The following is a 19577-nucleotide window of genomic DNA, read 5'->3' as shown; positions in this document are numbered from 1 at the left end:
CTGTAGGACCCTGCCTATCAGGGGGAAGGGCGGGAAGGAGTAGAACAGGCGGCCTGAACATGGGATTAGGAACACGTCAGATATTGCCCCTTTGCCCTCTCCCGCCCTGGAGCAGAATCATGGGCATAGGCGATTCTAGACAGTGGCAAATAGATCTACCTGGGGAATGCCCCACTCTAGGAAGAGCTGCCTGGCCACCTCCCTGTGCAGAGACCACTCGTGTTGTTGGGAGAAGAACCTGCTTAGGTGATCCGCGAGCGTATTGCGCCTGCCGGGCATGTGAAAAGCCCTCAGAAGGATGTTGTGGGCTATACAGAACTCCCACAGGAGCTGGGCTTCCTGGCACAAGGCCACGGAACGCGTGCCCCATTGCCTGTTGATATAATACATCACGGTCGTATTGTCCATGAGGACTCTGACCACCTTCCACCCAGGTGCTGGCTGAAAGCTACGCACGCCAGGGGCACTGCCCTGAGCTCCCTGACATTTATGTGCAGATACAATTCCGAGGGTGACCATCTGCCCTGGGTTTTGAAGCTCCCCACATGGACTCCCCATCCCAAGTCCAAGGCGTCCGACACCAGATCTAGTGAGGGAGGGGGCTCCCTGGAGGGGATACCCTGAAGCATGTTGCTCGGGAGGGACCACCATTGCAGGTCGGCCACTACATTGGGTGGCAACGTGACGACCTTGGCCTGGGAATACTGGGAGACCAGCCAGAGTTGGAGGGGCCTCATCCTGATCCTGGCATGTCGCACCACGGAGGTGCATGCTGCCATATGGCCTAGGATTTAAAGGCACACCCGTGCCATCATCACCGGAAAGGCTGTGACCAAGGTGATGAGACCTTTGAGCGTCTCGAACCTGTTCCGGGGGAGGGAGGCCATGGCCACCAGGGAGTCTAACAGCGCCCCTATGAAGTGTATGCGCTGAACCGGGACTAACGTGGACTTTTCCTTGTTCACCAGTAGGCCTAGACTCGTGCAGGTATCTAGCAGGAATTCTATCTGTGCCTGCACCTGGGACTGAGACTTGTCCTTGAGCAGCCAGTCGTCCAGGTAGGGAAAGATCTACAGCCCGTTCCTCCTGAGGCCATGCATTTGGTAAAAACCCTGGAAGCCATGGAAAGGCCAAAGGGAAGGACCGTAAACTGGTAGTGGTCTGTCCCTACCAGGAAGCGGAGGAAGCGCCTGTGACCCTCAAATATGTGGATATAGAAGTACGCATCCTGGAGGTCCAGGGATGCAAACCAATCCCCCAGGTCCAAGGTCGGAAAAATAGAGGTCAGGAACACCGTACGGAATTTGCAGCGAACCAGAAACTGGTTGAGATTCCGCAGGTCGAGGATGGGCCTGACTTGCCTTTCGCCTTCGGGATCAGGAAATACCGGGAGTAAAACCCTTTGCCCTGAAATTCCCGAGGTACCCACTCCACCGCGCCTAGGGCGAGAAGATGCGTCACCTCCTGATTTAAAAGGAGCGCGTGTTCCGGTTCCCCAGGGACATCCCGGGACGGAGGATGATGTGGTGGGGTTGCATCGAACTGCAGCTTGTACCCCTCGGAGATGGTACAGAGGACCAATGCACTCTGAAGGCCGATAAACGGTTGCCCAAAACCAACTTTATTAACTGGAGGGCTTCCCTGGCAACAGGCCAGGTGGCCCCCTGCAAAGAGTCAAAAATGCCTCTTCCCCTGCCTCTTGCCCTTCAAGGGGCGGGGCGCAGGGCCAAACGCGACTGGTGCTGTGACCTGCGCCTCTGGTCCCCAGGCCTCTTAGGCGGGGGCTCGTATCTGCCCCTTACGGGGGGAGCCGAGGGCTGCGGCCTGAGTTTGTCCTTGGCTGGTGGGACATACAGGCCGAGAGTCTGCAGGGTGGTGCGGGAGTCTTTCATCCCATGCAGACGCGTATCCGTGTGGTCCCCAAATAATGCCTTGCCGTCAAAGGGCAGGTCTTGCATGAGGGACTGGGATTCCGCTGACAGCCCCGACAGCGAAAGCCACAACGCCCGTCGCATGGGGATAGCCGAGGCCATCGAACGTGCCACCGTGTCAGCCGCATCCGAGGCCGCCTGGAGAGCTGCTTTCACCACTGCCGCACCCTCATCGACTAGAGCCCTGAATTCCTTCCAGTCCTTTTCTTGGAGGGAGAGCTCCAATTTGGCAGAGACCCCCCACAAGTTAAAGTCATACCTGCTCAGAAGTGCTCGATAGTTTGCCACCCTGAGCTGGAAACTCGCAGAGGATTAAAGCTTTTTTCCAAAAGTGTCCAGTCTCCTCGTATCCTTGTCCTTCGGGGTGGGTGTGGGCTGGCCATGTCTTTCACGGTGGTTGACCGACTCTACCACCATTGAGTTCGGGGTAAGGTGAGTGTACAGATACTCATGCCCCTTTGTTGGCATAAAGTACTTCCGCTCTGCCTTCTTAGAAATGGGCGGCAGAGAGGCCGGGGTTTGCCATAGAGCGATTGAAATGTTGGCAACCCCTTGGTGAAGCGGTAGGGCCACGCGGCCCGGTGCCGAGGAGGACAGGACATTAAACAAATTGTCTGACGGTTCCTCCATCTCCTTCGCCTGGAGCTTGGTGGCCACACGCCGGAGAAGCTCCTGATGAGCTTTGAAATCCTCCTGAGGAGGGGGCAGTGCCGCTATAGACTCGTCCGGTGCCAACGAGACAACCAGTACTGCCCCTAGGGCATCGGGTGGTGCCAATAGGTCGCACTCCGTGTCAGGGTCCGGTGCCAGTGGTTCGACGCCCGAGGACTGTTCTCGGTGCTGAGGCAGAGACGCCGAGGGCACTTGGGATGCCCCAGCCACGGAGCAGGGCCTCGGTGGTGCGGGCGCCTGGGGCCACGGTGCCCTCTGGCACCACTGTCCTTGCCATGGTGCCCCTTGCCACTGCGCCAGCTGAAGCCCAACCAGGGTTACACGTTCCTGAGGGACGGTGCAGCCTGGGGAAGGACGGCTTGGAGCCGAGGCTGAAGTGACCGAAGATCGCACAGTGCCGTAGAGCGGCTCAATCGGTCCCGTCTATGTCGGGTCCGGCCTCGGGATTTAGACCTCAATGACGATGAGAGGTAAACGTCGGAGGTGCTATCTCTGGACTCCCGTCGGCGACTCCGGCTACAACGCGTCGGTACCGGTGGCGGTCGGGATGCACTCAGAGCATGGCACGTGCCGTGGTATGATCAGCGGTGCCAATGGCGTCGAGACCTGCTATCATTGTGGCTGGACGAGGAGTGTAGACGCTTTCTGTCCCGGCGCCTGCGGCCCCTGTGGGCTGAGGAAGACTCCAGCAACTCGCTCCCAAGCGACCTCGAGAACAGAGTGAAGACCTGACGCGGGCTACGGGAAGGCCCCGCGGATTGAGCAGGGACCTTAACCTCCAACCTGGACGGTGAGGGCTGGTGGGCGCCCAGTGACGGCTTTCCTTGGGAGCGGGGCCCCAACTCGGGGGCCCGCTTGGTACTGGCATGACGAGGATGTCGCGCGCTGCCTGAGCTGCCTCCGGCGTCGACGGAATCCTCATCGTCGGGGAGTCACGTGCTGACAGGGCCGGACTACTCTGCTCCGCGCGAGTCGGAGGTCTGGGTCCCCAGGGGGATCGTGGGCTGCTCAACTCAGGTCCAGCCTCACCCCTGTCCTTGTCTCGGCGCCGCTGGGTCTTGCCTTGCTCCTTGGCAGGGGAGCGGTGCTGACTGGTGGATGGGGCTTCACTCTGCACCGAGGACGTGGTGCCCGACGCTAGGTCGGGTTGGCGCGCCAGTGCCAGGGCCAGAGCCAACTCCATAAGCAGAGCCCGGAGTCGGATCTCATGTTCACGTTTAGTCCGGGGCTTGAAGGACTTAAAGATTTTACACCGCTCACTTATGTGAACCTCGCCCAGACAGCGAAGAGACTTGGAGTGTGGATCGCTTCTGGGCATGAATTGCGACAGGAATCACATGATTTGAAGCCTGGGGTTTGGGGCATGCCCCGAGCCAGGCTACTAACTGGAGAAACTAGTAACGGTCGAAGATCGTACTACTAAGGAAAACGCTGCAGCAAAGCTGGAGCACAAGTTCCGACTACCTTCACTGGCGGCAAGAAGGAACTGAGGGTGGGGGGAGCGCGCAGCGTGATATAGAGGCACCACTCCAGGGGTCACAGCGGGGCTCCCCCACTACAGGTACTGCTAAGGGAAAAACTTCTGGCACCGGTACACGTGGCGAGCACGCACACCTACTGTGGAATACACATGAGCAATCACTCGAAGAAGAACTTGTGGGATGCTTGTTGTCATTCGCCCTGAAGCTAAATGAAGGGTTGGACTTGAGGGGCTAAAAGAAGGATCCTTTGTACTCTAGAAAAGTTAATAAATTGAACCCACCAAAGGACTTGTTCTCAGTATCTGGGTCAGAATAAATGATTGCAAGCACCAACAGGGAGGTGAGGGCTGTGTTCCTGCATGGACAGAAGGGGGTGTGCTTGAAGATGGTAACCCCTCATACATCCTCTTTTAGTCCACTATTAAAGTATATCTGTGAAAATTATAAATCTATCTTTAAGCTAGTGTTGACAAAGTTATTTTCAACATAGCACACAAAATACATTCTAACAATTTTGTTTTAGCTTATACTTTGTGTATTCAGAGATGCTGCTTCTTACCTTCAAGCCTTCAGTTGGCAGTCTGTAGCCAAACCTTGCTGGTAGATCATCAAATGTCTGAGTTCCATTTTCAAAGTTATACTAAACATAATTATAAAAGAAAATCAGATCTGTAACATGTATCAAATTGAAAACAAGAAAAACCTCACATTCTTTAGGGCAAAAATGTACTATACATAGTGCCTCCTAACACTATACTAATGAATCATAAACACTGCTGCTTCCAGTCCCTAGGGGTTTTCTGGTGTTCTTTCATCCACATATTACCCAACCCAATCTGATGTAGATGTCAGGTGGAAGAGCTTTATTCCATGTAATAAACTCAAAAGATCTCTAGAGTCTTCCTTTATTTGGAATGATTTAACAATAACAAGAAAGAAAGATGAATTCCACTAAATGTTGGGAAAACCTCTCCTTCAATTCAAGCACTAATGCTAACCCAGATTTGCAAAAAGCTGGCTGTAGCCAAAGTGCACTTTGAGCAAAGGGTACATCTTGCTATGCCTCATGAACATGCTTCCGAAGAGAGGATTTTCTTCACTTTGAAATGAACCAGCTTTTTAAAATGTCTCCAGGGAGGGAATCCTTAACACCCTACAAAGATTTTAGTTCACAGGGAAGTGAGTAAAGATACTCAGTTTAAACAGTTACGTTCTAAAATGTTTTCTTTTTGTGGAAGCTGAGAGTCAACATATGCAACATTGCATAACGGCTCTAAAACTGCATAAGCCACACTTTCCTGTTCCCCGTGACTTTTTTTTTTCCTATAGCCCTAGTGGGTGGATACCATACAAGTCTCTAATAAACACGGCAAAAACAGCTCTTGGCAGATTTTCAGTTTTCTGCATAAAACCCCAAACTTGTAAAAGCTCTTGATTGTAGAATGTATTATGGTCTGCTAGCTATCTTATTTTGACCATTAAATTAAATCAGTGGGGCGTTCTTTTTAAAGATCTATGGCAGGAAATCCGAAGGGAGTTAGGTGTCTTACTCACACTGAATTTCAAAGAGCTATCAGCACCTAACTCTAACCCTAACCTTCTCTGAAAAGTCTTGATGTAATTGGTAAAATCTATAGGTACTATTAACTTTGCACTGATAATGTTTTAAAATGCATCGCATGATATGTATAAGTAGGAAAATCTGAAAGAAATTCCCATTCATTTGCATGTAAAAACATTTATTACACTTACCGCTAAAATATTTGCCTCCACAGGCAAAAGGTTTAGGAAAGCAAACAGCTGAACTGTCAGGATGGTGTAGATCTGAGTGGCAGACAACATTAACATTCCTATTGACAACAGCATTTTAGATTAAATATCTGTAAATAAAACAAAACAAAATAAATAATCATGGCATGTAGCAGATATTTTTTCCTAAAAATATCTGCAAAAAGAACAGGAGTACTTGTGGCATCTTAGAGACTAACAAATTTATTTGAGCATAAATTTTCGTTGGCTACAGCCCACTTCTTTGGATGTAGCCCATGAAAGCTTATGCTCAAATAAATTTGTTAGTCTCTAAGGTGCCACAAGTACTCCTGTTCTTTTTGCGGATACAGACTAACATGGCTGCTACTCTGAAACCTAAAAATATCTGTTAGTCTCCTATTGATCAGAGCAAACTAACCAACATCTATTTAGATTAGCTAAAATGTTGTCTTTCAAAGGAATATTTTAAGAGATTTTATGGTTATTCTTAATTGACAGGAACAATGAAAATACTTTACACAGACAATATGCAAGCTATCCAAGCAACTTACTGTTGGTATTAAGCAGTGGACATGCATATAATGCATATTCTTATAGTAACTCCTCGCTTAACGTTGTAGTTTTGTTCCTGAAAAATGCGACTTTAAGCAAAACTATGTTAAGTGAATCCAATTTCCCCATAAGAATTAATGTAAATGGGGGGGTAGGTTCCAGGGAAATTTTTTTTGCCAGACAAAAGACTATATTTTTGATAGATAGATAGATATATATATATATACACACACACACACACACACACACACACACATACACAGTATAAATTTTAAACAAACAATTGAATACTATACATAGCAATGATGATTATGAAGATTGGTTGAGGTGGTGAAGTCAGAGGGTGGAAGAGGGAGGGATATTTCCCATGGAATGCCTTACCGCTAAATGATGAACTAGCACTCAGCTGAGCCCTCCAGGGTAACACATTGTTAATGTAGCCTCACACTCTACAAGGCAGCAGGAATGGAGGGAGGGGAGACAACATGGCAGAGAGAGACAGAGACACACACCCTGTGTATGAGAGATGCGCATTGCCCCTTCAAGTATGCTGACCCCACTCTAAGTACACTGCCTTTTTAAGTAGATCAGCAAGTTGAGATAGCAGCTGCTGCCAGCAAGCTCCCTCAGTCATGAGCCCTGTTGTGTGTCCCCCCTGCTATGTGGAGAAGGGGTAAAGGAGTTTGGGGGGAGGACACCTTGACATTAGCACCCCTCTTTCCCCCTCCTCCTTGCACAGAAAGCAGGAGGCTTCAGGGAGCAGCTCCAAGGCAGAAGCAGGGCTGGCTCTAACTTTTTTGCTGCACCAAGCAGCAAAAAAAACGCTGCGCAGCCGGAACCCGCCCCCAGCCGAGCGCTGCGCCGCCCCCCCGCCGCGCGCCGGAGCGCCTCCCGCCGCCGGAGCGCCCCTCCCCCCCGCGGAATGCCGCGCCGCTCCGCGCTGCCCCCCGCCACCCCAAGATTGGCCGCCCCTTACCAGGTGCCGCCCCAAGCATGTGCTTGGTTGCCTGGTGCCTGGAGCCGGCCTTGGGCAGAAGGCAGGAGCAGCACATGGCAGTAGAGGGAGGGACAGCTGAGCTGCCCGGCAATTGATAGCCTGCTGGGGGCTGCTGCACAGGCAACTTAGAGGGGGCCCACCCTGGTTTCAAGCCCCCACCAGCTGGCTCCAATGGGCTGCTCTTTCTGCAAGTGCTGGATAAAGCAAGTGGCTGCCAAACAAAGTTATAAGGGAGCATTGCGCAACTCTAAATGAGCATGTTCTCTAACTGATCAGCAACGAAACAACGTTAACCAGGATGGCTTTAAGTGAGGAGTTACTGTATTTTAAAAGGAAATCAAACACTCCCGTCAAGTGATTCCAAAGGAAATCAATTCAGCTTTTGTTTTTAACTTTCCAGCTAAATTATAATTTACAAAGCAATCAATATAGAGAATTTCAGAACTGTCATATTTTGAAAACAGTGATTTGTTTTGAAACAGAAATGAGATACTGTAACAACTTAAAAGATTTAACCTTTTCAGAAAGAACTTTTCTTCAAAAATCCACCGAGTCAGTTTTAAAGTCTCAGATATTAAATGTCTGACACTCATTTTTGTCAATCAATATTAATTTAAACAGTCTGTAGAAAGATATTAAAAGGTGGCCTCATGTTACTACCTTTCTGAGTTGACTTTTAGGCTTCTAAGGTCACTAGCTATTACCTGGTTTTAAATATATTGATTGAGAAGGTAAAATAAATTAATGATTCCTATTTAGGCCTGGTCTACACACAGATTTTGTACCAGTATAACTATTTTAGCTAGGAGATGTGGCTTTTTTTTTTTAACTGAAATAATTATAATGATACAAGCCCTTGTGTGGATGCAGTTACATAGGTACGAAGGTGCCATCAGTGAAGCTTATTCCCCTTCATGTATAGAAATACCTATAATCGTGTAAAGCACCTTTGTACTGGTGCAACAGTGTTAACGCAAAGGGTGTTGTACTGCTGTAACTATACCTGTATAATTAAAGAGGTACAACTTTTGTGTGTATATATGCCCATAGTTTTCTGTAGCCCCATCATTATAGCATTTAACCACTGCATAATATTTCATACAATACTTCACAAATTTCACTGTCAGCTGCTAATCTTTGAATTAATGGGCTGAGTGCCACAATATTAAGCTAATAGCTAAACTATAAGCAATTACAAACAACTCAAAATCCACACATTCATTTTTAATTAACTTTTTGCAGGTACCAGTTATTGTTGGTCTACAGACAGAAGTGAATACCAAAGTGTTGATTTATTTAGGCAGCACAGAAATAACTGGTGTGTGGAATCCCTGCCATTGGAGGCTTTTAAGAACAGATTTAGCAAACAGGTGTTGGGGATTTTTTAGGTATACTTAATCCTGCCTCAACTTGGGGGGACAGGGGATGGACTAGATGACCTATTGGGATCTTTTCCAGTCCTACATTTCAATATAGCACTTTTCATCAGTAGATTTTAAAGTGCTTTACAAAGGAGGTCAATATTATCCCCAATTTACACATATGGAAACTGAGGCACCAGGAGAGAAAGTGGCTTGCCCAAGTAGTAGAGCCAGGTCTCCTGAGTCATTGTCCAGTTCTCTAGCCACTAGGGCACATATTCCAGTGGCTAGAGCACATGACTGAAAGTCAGGGAATCTTGCTTCTCTTCCCAACTCAAACACTGACTTGTGAAGTGACCTGAGACTCATTTTTGCCATTTGTAAAATGGGGATAACGATACCCACCTTTGTAAAGCACTTCGAGATCTATGGATAAAAGACACTATTATGTTTCTTTTGCTCAGCACCAACATTTTAGCACAAAGCATGCCTTAGGTAACAAAGACCTTAAAGTCCACAGTAGGATTTTTAACAGTTACTAGTGATTTTTTTTTTATTTTTTGGGGGGGTGCCCAACTTGACACCTTACATGAACTTGATTTTTAGAATGTGCTGGGCACCTGTCCTATAAAAATCTGATCTCCTTAAGGTATCAAGTTGTGCACCCAAAACTTCTAATCACTCCTGAAATCTTTGCCCTCACACACTGTAAGCTCTTTGGAGCAGGTACTGTCTTTGTTATGTGTTTGTACAATGGTGCCTTGATGCATGACTGAGCCCAAGGGTGCCACTATAATACAAATAAGGAATAGGGCATAATTATTCATATTGCTGTGCTAACCTGTGCAGCCCTATTGTCTTCAGGTTTGCACAGGTGTAACTGATTGGACCTATTATTTGTAACACTGAGCTAGATCCTCAGCTGGCGTAAACATGCATAGATCATTGTCTTTAATGAAGCTACACCAATTTACACAAGCTATGAATCTGGCCCTTCCTAAACAATTCTGTTGATGTGCAAGAAAGAATTGATCTCAGCTCCCTCATCCATAGTTGTGTTCATTCTACAATGTTAAAAACCTGTAAAACCACTAAAATCAACAACTTTATCTCTGAATAACGAGAGGGACCAAGTCTTCTCTGCTGAATCATTTTTCAAAAAGGAACTGCCTTTTAAAATTCCTGATTCATTGTTTTGGGGGGCTTTTTTGTTTTGCTAGGCAATCGTTTTTAGGAATTTCTTCTCAGAAATGTTCAGAATACAAACTAGGGGCCTGCAAGCCTCACATGAATAATAATCCTTACTTGCATAGATAGTCTCACTCAGGTAATCACGCTTTCCCCCCCCTCCAATAAATCCAATGGGGCTTTGAAATGAATAACTAACCCACCTATTTCAAACCTGTTATGAGATTTATGGCTTTCATAAACTCATTTAACAGATCTTTAATGACTGTAAATAATAGAGATGGAAAATTTTATGTACTTGCATAGTATGTATGATCAGTTCTGGTTAAATATTTATTTTCTTTTAAATGAAACTAACATGACATTTGCCAAACATCTCTCTAATCACTCTGTGTTACTTTCCTTTCTCTCAGCCTCTGTCTGACTTACCTGTTTAGACCGTAAACTCTTCAGGGCAAACATAATTTCTTACTAGTGCTGGTACAGTATCTAATACTATGTGGTCCCAATGTGAGTTAGGACCTCGAGTTGCTATTGTTATACAAATACTGAATAACTGCATACATAAAAAGAATTATTTAGGTTGTAAAGTCAGGAAATGCTAAATTTATGTTGCCCATGAAACATTAAGTCTGTTTCCCTATGCACTTAATAGGCAGTATCTTGGGGGGAGGGAACCTGTATGTAATTAAAAACTACCATAATGCATACACATAAGGAGGGCAAATTAAAAGTGGACAGGTAACCATAAATCTAACATTTCCTAACTTCTGAATGCTTGACTTTTAACATTTAATGTAATTTGAGGTTTGTTTATTTTTAAAAGGAAGAACAAATTCATTATATGCAACTGTAACACTCCCCAATCATATATCATCACAGGGTTTGAACACTGAACCTTCAGTACTGCAGCATAGCCTACCACTTGAGCTACAGAAGTCTGTTCTCCCTGCAAGGGGTGAGATGAGGAATGGGCCAAAGGTTGGATCCAAGGGATGATTGGGGAACCTGGCCTGACTCTCCTCCCTCTTCTAGATGGGGGGGGGGGGGACACTGCCCCATGTCTGCCCCCAGAATAAGGGACGGGCTGTGGGTATACAAAAAACAATAACACATTAGTTTATGTACCCTTTTCCTTATGTGATTTATTTAAACACAGAATATGTGCATCTGTCAGTCCCACTGAATAAGAAGATAAATAAAAACAAACAAAACTAAATGGAAAGTAAACACTGAGGAAAAGAGGAAAATACAAAAATGAGAACAGAGGTGGTAGGGGAAGAAGAGTTGAAAACAGAGGTAGTAATTATGGAATGTCTTCTGGAAGACCCAAATAAAATAGGAAGTGTTCACAGTCTGTTCTGCTAATGTAAATCTAGAATCCCTTTCCTTCTGGAATATTCATGATAGACTTGAAAGAAAATTTTTATTTAATTTAGCTTTTCTCTCCATGACTCCTTGTATTAAGGATATTTTTAAAACAGAATTCCCCACTGAAATCAGAGGGAGTTCTGCTTCAGAAAGGGTGATGTGATATAGCTCCATATTAACACTGTGTGTTCCACAAAAATAACATCTAATTTTAATTTATCAAAGTCTTTAACTGAAGACTATTTTTGAGTACTTACATAATATTTTTACCGACTACTCCCCTTAATGTCACTCTAAACGTTTTATGGAGTAGAAGGAGGAGGAACTTTAAAGGACAATAAACTATGCATACCCCTAGCATTTGATTTACAAATCAGTTCATTGGCCTGTTCCTGTGCTCAGTTAGTTAAAGAGAACATGAATGGGCCACACAAGACCGCCTCGTTGTTTTTAAGGATACCAAGTGTGGTTTACTTGCACTCAACTGGACCCTAGACTTATTTTTTTTAATTTCAGCAGCTAATAGATTAATTAGATTGAGCAGTGAATTGGTTTTATATGTGGTCAAAAGTAAAGAATTACTCCTTTCTGGAGAAACTTTATCCCAGACTAAATTACCAAAAGAGTGTGAAAATACATTTTAATACTTAAGACACATGCTTGCTTGTTTTTCATTAGACAAGACCATGTGATCAAACACAAGATCATTCTTGAATATGAAAAACAAAAATCCCTTCAAGGTTGGGATGGCAGATAATGATCACATAAGAGCATTGGGCAAACTCTGCCATTCCTCCAGCATGAAACAGACCTGGAGCTGGAGGATGCTGCTCCCATAGCAACCCTTTCCCAGTGGCCCCTTTAAGGACACGACCAGAAGAAGGTGTGGCCAGAATGTCACTAATCCAAGATGATCTCTGGCTCCTGGAATAGCCCCAGAAGATGTTGATAGCCACCATAAATTAGAGCAGCCCTTACACTAATCTAATTTGTATCAGGGGTCCAGCTCAGCTCACAATTTAAAGCCATCTTTGCACCTTCTACCCTGAGCTGCAATAAAAGGTCCTTGGCTGAAGCCTAGGATCTAGACCTCTCTCTTTTACTGAAGGCTCACCCATCACAATTTAAATGTGTTCCTGTTGCCACTTGTACTCAGTTTTAAAAAAATTGCCTCTAACCAAAGCGTAACTCCCCTGCTTACTTCATTATGACATTAACTTCAAAGCCCAGTTTGCATCAATACCAATATTAAGCACAGATAATCTTTTATTCTTTCCTTTTAGTACAAGGAAATTAAATGAAGAAGAAACTACATTAATGGAATTATAAGTAAGTAGAGTTAAATATAAATAAGGTTGGCAAAATTCAATTTTTTATAATTTTGACATATCAATGTATTTTTAAAGCACTTTAAAACTTTAATTTTAAATTTTCACAGTTTAAATTAGGGAGGCAGAGAAGAGGGGGGTGAGAATTATTTAATGACAAACATTGGGATTCAAAAAGTGAAAGCTTTAACTGTTGAAACCACAAATTGTTTATTTCAACATGTTATGTTGACAAAATAAATATTCTTAAATCAAACACTAAGTTCTCAAGCAGCATTTTTCCTTCTTTGTTTGCTATCTGTAAATTTTGATTATCAATGAAAATATTTTTTCCTGTTTGAGTACAGTGAAATCGATGTTTACTAACATTTATCTGTTAAAAATCAAATCCTTCTAAGCCTGAATATAAACATATCAGGAATTGCAAAAGTTAAGATCCCAACAGCAGCATTACTAGGTGACACTGAGCATGTATTTACTGTCATTTATAGTTGTGTGTTAAGCTAATATATATGTAAAAAGCAACAGAGGGTCCTGTGGCACCTTTAAGACACAGAAGTATTGGGAGCATAAGCTTTCGTGGGTAAGAACCTCACTTCTTCAGATGCAAATAATTACTTGCTTATGCTCCCAAGCTCCCAAGCTTATGCTCCCAATACTTCTGTTAGTCTTAAAGGTGCCACAGGACCCTCTGTTGCTTTTTACAGATTCAGACTAACACAGCTACCCCTCTGATACTAATATATATGGTTTATGATACATTGTGTTTCTACAACATCTTCTATAAGAGGATCTTGAGGTGTTTTATGAACCATGATCTGAACCTTACAACCTACCTGTGGGGTAACTAATTGGACACAACCAACATATCTAGCTAATTTGAGTTAAAGAAAGTTGCAGGTTCCACACCTGCCTCTGACTCTCTAGCAATATCTCTGGTTTTACAATTGCTTGCACAAACAGCAGAGGGAAAACTTACTGACTATATAGGGGAAGCAGTGAAACTAGCTATACATAAAATGGTATAATATAGTGTAATTTCCCCACAAACTCTTTCAGTTACACTAGTGTTGGGTGTTATAACAACAATAGGTTAAAAAAAATCAGACAAGTGGTTTTTTTTTTACTTGAGTGCCTCATTTTACTGTTAATAATTTACACTTATAATTTTCATCAGAGGATCTCAAAGCACTTAGTAAAAACTGAGTTAAACCTCATAACATGCCTGTGAGATAGTAAAAAGTATTATTGATCTGTAAAATTCTGTTAAAGAGGCACTCCACTGAGATGTGGGTACTCAGCTCCTCTGAATAAGTAGTCTTGTTCGAGTGACTACACAAGGATTTATGTGCCTAATTGTAGGTACCCAGGATTGAAAATTGGGACCTTGATGACTTGACCAAGTGTCACAGACAAGAATGCTGCAGAATCACTACCAGAGCAGAGTAGAAAACTCCTGACTCACAGTTCTATCCTCTAAACATTATACTAGCTTCCTCCTTATTGGAAGCCTCTTTTCAAATTACATCAGGCCTGCTAAAAAGATTGTACAATGTAAATCCATACAACATATAGCATGTACGAGGGGACTTAGTTAATGATGCTTTTGAAACTTTAACATTGCATTTCTTGATTTATTTTAATTTTAACTAACTAGCTGTAGAATTGCACTTTTGTTTATATTTTTACATTATATAACCTGCAGTCATGCATCAAAATCACTGTGAGTTTTGCCTGCATAAGCTTCAAAAGTTGCATGTTCGGTGGAGCAGGCGTTTTCCCATCATGTTTTTTGAGATTTCCATCTGCATTTTAGTGAATATTGAAAGGTGAGTCTTTTCTGGATACATTTGGTTTAATTCAATATTACTAATGGGAGTTAAGGAAGAACTGACATTTTAGAAGCAAGTAATTTTGTGACTCTGGCATAGCAATTAGACCCATGAAGCTTTGTAATACTACCGACTGACAGAGCAATAGGGGAAACTGAAGTCACATGAATCTGTCTCAAAAACAAAAACAAAACAAAAAAAACCCTGTTTTGTAATCCATGAACTTTTATTTTTACATAAATACATAGAATTGTTACTAGTTAGTTTCTCTTACCACAATTTTATTAGTTCCCTCTTATCACAATTTCTCAGCTATATTTTGAAGTACAGAAAATGCAGGGGGTATGACTATTCACCTGAAGAATAATAGCTCTTCAAAAGGGAGGGAAATTTGTGAACATGCAACATTATGTCTACTTCAGTTAGTTCAGCAGATATTCTATTACAAATAATGATAAAATAACATTAAGGTTGAAAAGTCAAGCACTCAAAGTTAAGAAATACTAGAATTAAGGTTGTACAGACAACCTTAATTCAGCCCCACTGTGCATACACATTACGATTGTCTTACCTAACATCATGTAGCAAATCTATGGGAGAGCAATGAACAGAACCCAGTTCTCATGGGTCCCAGTGCAGTGCCTCAAACACAAAAGAACAGCTTTTCAATTCTCAAAATTCTGTGCCTCATTTATTGTCGATCCCTGTTCACTGAATGAGGCTGGGGAGTTGTAGAACACATAGTACACCTCTAGTCCAAAATAACACTGTCCTCGGGAGCCAATAAATCTTACCACGTTATAAGTGAAACCGTGTTATATCGAACTTGCTTTGATCCACCGGAGTGCGCAGCCCCGCCCCCCTGGAGCGCTGCTTTACCGCGTTATATCCGAATTCGTGTTATATCGGGTCACTTTATATAGGGGTAGAGGTGTATATGATCACGTAACAAAAGACTGCATCACAATACATATACACAAAGGGACCAAATTAAGGTTACACAAGCAATGCTAATTCTGGAATTTCCTGGACTTCAAACTTTATTCCTTAGAGGTTCTTTTTATGTAATTTCTTAAGGGGTAGTGGTGTCTTTTGGGTTTTTTTTTTTAAAAAAGCAAATGGATTCCATCATGTTGGAACCATATTCACCCCGATAGGGATCATCTGCAGAGTTCTAGATTCAAAGCACAGATCTCTACTACTTTAAAAAGGAGCAACTGATAGCAACAGTATGTGATCAGTGCAGTTGACATGTAGGAATTTCCTAGAGCTAGAGAATGCTCAATGCAGACTGCACTTAGGCCAGGTCTACACTAACCCCCCAATTCGAACTAAGGTACGCAACTTCAGCTACGTGAATAACGTAGCTGAAGTTCGAAGTACCTTAGTTTGAACTTACCTCGGTCCACACGCGGCAGGCAGGCTCCCCCGTCGACTCCGCGGTACTCCTCTCGTCTAGCTGGAGTACCGCTGTCGACGGCGAGCACTTCTGGGTTCGACTTATCGCGTCCAGACAAGACGCGTTAAGTTGAACCCGGAAGTTCGATCGCTCGCCGCCGAACTACCGGGTAAGTGTAGACCTACCCATAGAAACTTGAGAATCTCTCTCACTGGACCTACTTCTGTTGGTGAGCAAGACAAGCTCTTGAGCTACACAGAGCTCTTCTTCAGGATATATTTTGATAAAGAGTAAAAAGCACCTCCCTGCCCCCAAGCAACCCCCTGTCAAATGTCAAGTCCTGCTCCACTGCATGGAGATACAACCATTTATTTTTATGGTGCTACAAATTTAGTATTGACAAAACAACCTATTTTTCTCTAAGTTTGTTCTCAGAAATGGCTAAAGCACTTTTGCTGTAACCTTCTTAAAAAAAAAAAAAATCAGTCTGAGGCAGAGATCCTGTATCAACTTTTTTTTTTTTAATTTGAACAGTTAGTTTGGCAAAGATACAAAGCTACTGAAAATTGGGTCTCAAGGGGGAAAATGTTAGACTAACTCCAGATGTTTCTGTCAGTGCTCCCTATAACCAAGGATAGAAAACAAAGTGAAATTAGGCGAACAGCTTGCCACTACGGTGAATGGAACCTCTGACCCATCACCCTTTACTGAACATAGAATACTGCAGCATTTATAGAAGGCATAATTGTATATTGGCTGTTCCCTGTTGTCAAGGAATATTCTATTCATATAAATCAGTGTCCATAGGCCACTGTTGCTCCACAGAGAGTATACTGTGGCTTGCTGAGAGCTATCTGGTTTTCTTATTCAAACCTACTAAGTTACATTATAGATAATTATAAAATATTAAATATCTTCCTAATATTAATTTTCCATGTAAGCAATTGCTGTAGGTGCGACAGAGAACTTATGTGGTTGAAGACAGGAGGGAAAGTCTGCACAGGCACTAATGGGAGGGGAGATGGTGCTGAATAATTGTCTGTGGAGAGGAGAGGTTGGTCCATGAGACTATCTGTTAAAAGTGTGGGCCACAGAATAAGTCGTCCTCATCCAAATGATAGTCCTTGCCCTATTACCTCAGATTGCCACTGGAGGAAGGATAAAGATACTTACGTGCACACACATCATGTGAAATCATCAAGTGAACTGGCAAATATCTGACCAAATTCATAGCTGATGTAATTCAACTGAAGAAACCTTATGCCAGGCTTGAATTTGTCCCATTGCCTATGGTTTTGTAATTCAGTTTGCATTTTGGTAAACTCTGCTGCTATTCATCATTAGCAAAGAAAACACTTAGAAACATTAATATCTGGATCACTCATTTCATTTACACTCTAATTGCTCTTAAAAAGCTCCAGGTAGTGCAGGGGAGGTTTGTTAGTTTCACAATTTCATGATTAGAGGACAAATCCACCTTAGCTGCTTAATGTTAATAATATTCTGTAGATACTCCCCACAGCATTTCATGCATTGCTTCTCATCAGACCACACGAGATCTGAATCTGCATCATCCCAGGATGGCCTACCTCTGGGGCTGGACAAGGAGGGGTAGCTGCTGCGCAGGGAGTGAAAACTAAAAAGCACCAGGGGCATTACCCGTGAATAGCTCTGAAGAATGGCAGACAGCACTGAAATTTCGCTATTTCAGGATTTTGTCAACCAAAGCATGGATTGCGCTAGACAGTAAATAACAGAGTCTATATATCCCAATACATTTTTTTGTATCTCTTTATTAAGTTTTGGTGGCACTAGGCTGCACTCTCCAGCCAGTACCTGCTCCCCCTTACACAGCTGACAAATGTCGCCAGGAAGAGCACAGATAATCACATCATCATAAATATGGTCAGCATCCCCGGCCAGGCAGCTCTGGAGAAAACCACAGACAAGAAATACAGAAGTGAAACCCCAGCCCGGGCTGCAGCTGTAATCGGTGGTGCTTTGTCAGCATTTTATTCTTCTCACTCGTTCTTCTCTCTTCTGCTTACCCTGAGCTCGCTGCAGGCTGGGGGAGGGAAGGGAAATGCCAGACTCAGCTGAAGTGAAAGTTAGCAACAGCTCCAGCGTTGGGGCTGCCAGCGACTCTGCTTCTGGGGAGACCCAGCTCTTAGCTCGGCCTCGATGCGCAAAACCAGCTCGCAGTCCTGGCCCCCCAACCCGGTGCAGCTCGGCTCGCCGGGGGCAACTGATCCATTAGCCCCCCACAAGCCCCGGGGGCAAGTGGGGGGGCAGCGTGACAGCAGCGACCCAGGCTGAGCTGGCCGGGGGGCCCCGGGCGGAGCCCGCCCCCAACCCCGCCACACCGACCGCAGCACAGGCAGCTCTTACCTGGGGGCCGAGGGCAGGGGGACCAGCCTACAGCGACTCCATGACAAATGGGTTTGTCCCGTCAGCTGAGAGAAGCGGAGCCAGAGCACGGCGGAAACCCCGCCCCGGGCCCCTGCATAGGCGGAGAGGCCAGCCCGGGCGCAGGGAATTGCTCGCTCGGCTCGTCACTCACCGGCTGCTCCGCCCCGGTAGGGCCGCACGTAGCGCGCCTGCACGTGATGCTGGGGCCTGGCGAGGAGAGGCGGGAGCTGCGGGCTTAGGGTGGGGACGGGGGGCGGGCAGAGGCCGGTGAGGAGGACAGCGAGAGACAGGGGGAGGCGCTGGCGGAGGGAGAATGGCTGAAGAGAGCGGCTGGCGGGGCGGAGGGCGGTGGAGGGACTAACAGGTCCACCCGGCTGGGACGGCCGTTTGTTTCGTTGGGCTGATGGCAGTGACGTCACAGTGTGGCGCGGGACCCTGACCCACGTCGTGTCTGCCCAGCCCTCTCCTCTGGTTGGGGCGGGAGCCCTGCCCGCCTGCGCGCGGGGTCCGGGCTCCCAGGGCCATGGCTGGGTAGTGGGCAGCCAGTGGAAATGCCTGGCACGCTGCGCCCAACGCACATAGCTCAGAGAGCGGGGTCCTTGCCAGCGCGGCAGAGCACAGCATGGCTGGGGGGACACACAAGGGTTTGACCTCCCAACCTTGAAAGTGCCCCCTTTAAAAGGACAACAGTAAAAAGAGTTGCCATAGGCTAGGCTGAGCTCGTTTAATGCGGTCAGTTTCGGTTGGGGTGGGTTCTCTTGTTTCCTCCAATTTCCATCGGTGCTGCTGCTGCCTTTCAGTGAATTAGTGGTGCTAGCTATCTCTACATAGTCCTGCCACTAACTTTAAGTTGCTGCCAGCTCTAGGTTGTTCCTGACTAGATTGCAGATGTACCTACCACACACAGATTTTCCCAGAGAGACATATTTCCACGGAGGATGAGAACTGTAGAAGAGACCAGTAATATATAACACTTCTCTACAGCCAAAATGCTTCTGAAATAAATGTAGTCAAACTTTACTAATTCTGGGTCACTGAGAACGAAAATGATGCTTAAAATTGTTGATTGGCCCCAGAGGATGAAGCTTGGCTTCTGATAACATAGAGAAGATATTACAAAAGTAGTGGATGAAAGGCCTCTCAAACCAGTCAAAGTAATAAAAATCAGCTCAAACAAATCTGAGCAAAATGACAGTTAAAACTAAGAATTTACTAGTAAATTTTATAGCATCATTATACCTACAAGCTATTGAGATTTCCTGTAACATTAATAACACTGCTCTACA

At 44.9% G+C, this 19577-nt stretch overlaps 1 protein-coding gene across 2 annotated transcripts in view; it reads right to left on the bottom strand.

Annotated features, from left to right (window-relative positions):
• RNF13 (ring finger protein 13) overlaps nt 1-18438 on the bottom strand; it is a 126375-nt gene extending 107937 nt beyond the window's left edge. Inside the window, exons 1-3 of one of the 2 annotated variants that reach the window (XM_034780771.1) lie at nt 18273-18438; nt 5837-5967; nt 4644-4724 (exon numbers count right to left, since the gene is read on the bottom strand). In XM_034780771.1, coding sequence (XP_034636662.1) covers nt 4644-4724; nt 5837-5950 — 195 coding nt within the window. In that variant the 5' untranslated portion in view covers nt 5951-5967; nt 18273-18438. Of the gene's footprint in view, nt 1-4643; nt 4725-5836; nt 5968-18270 lie in introns of both variants that reach the window. The other variant, XM_034780770.1, reaches the window with a different exon arrangement.
• Nucleotides 18439-19577: the final 1139 nt, after the last annotated feature.

The sequence above is a fragment of the Trachemys scripta genome, chromosome 9 (genome assembly GCF_013100865.1).
Source record: "Trachemys scripta elegans isolate TJP31775 chromosome 9, CAS_Tse_1.0, whole genome shotgun sequence".
Taxonomy (NCBI): domain Eukaryota; kingdom Metazoa; phylum Chordata; order Testudines; family Emydidae; genus Trachemys; species Trachemys scripta.
The sequence above is the reverse complement of the archived record's forward strand: the minus strand, read 5'-3'. Positions and strand labels throughout refer to the sequence as shown.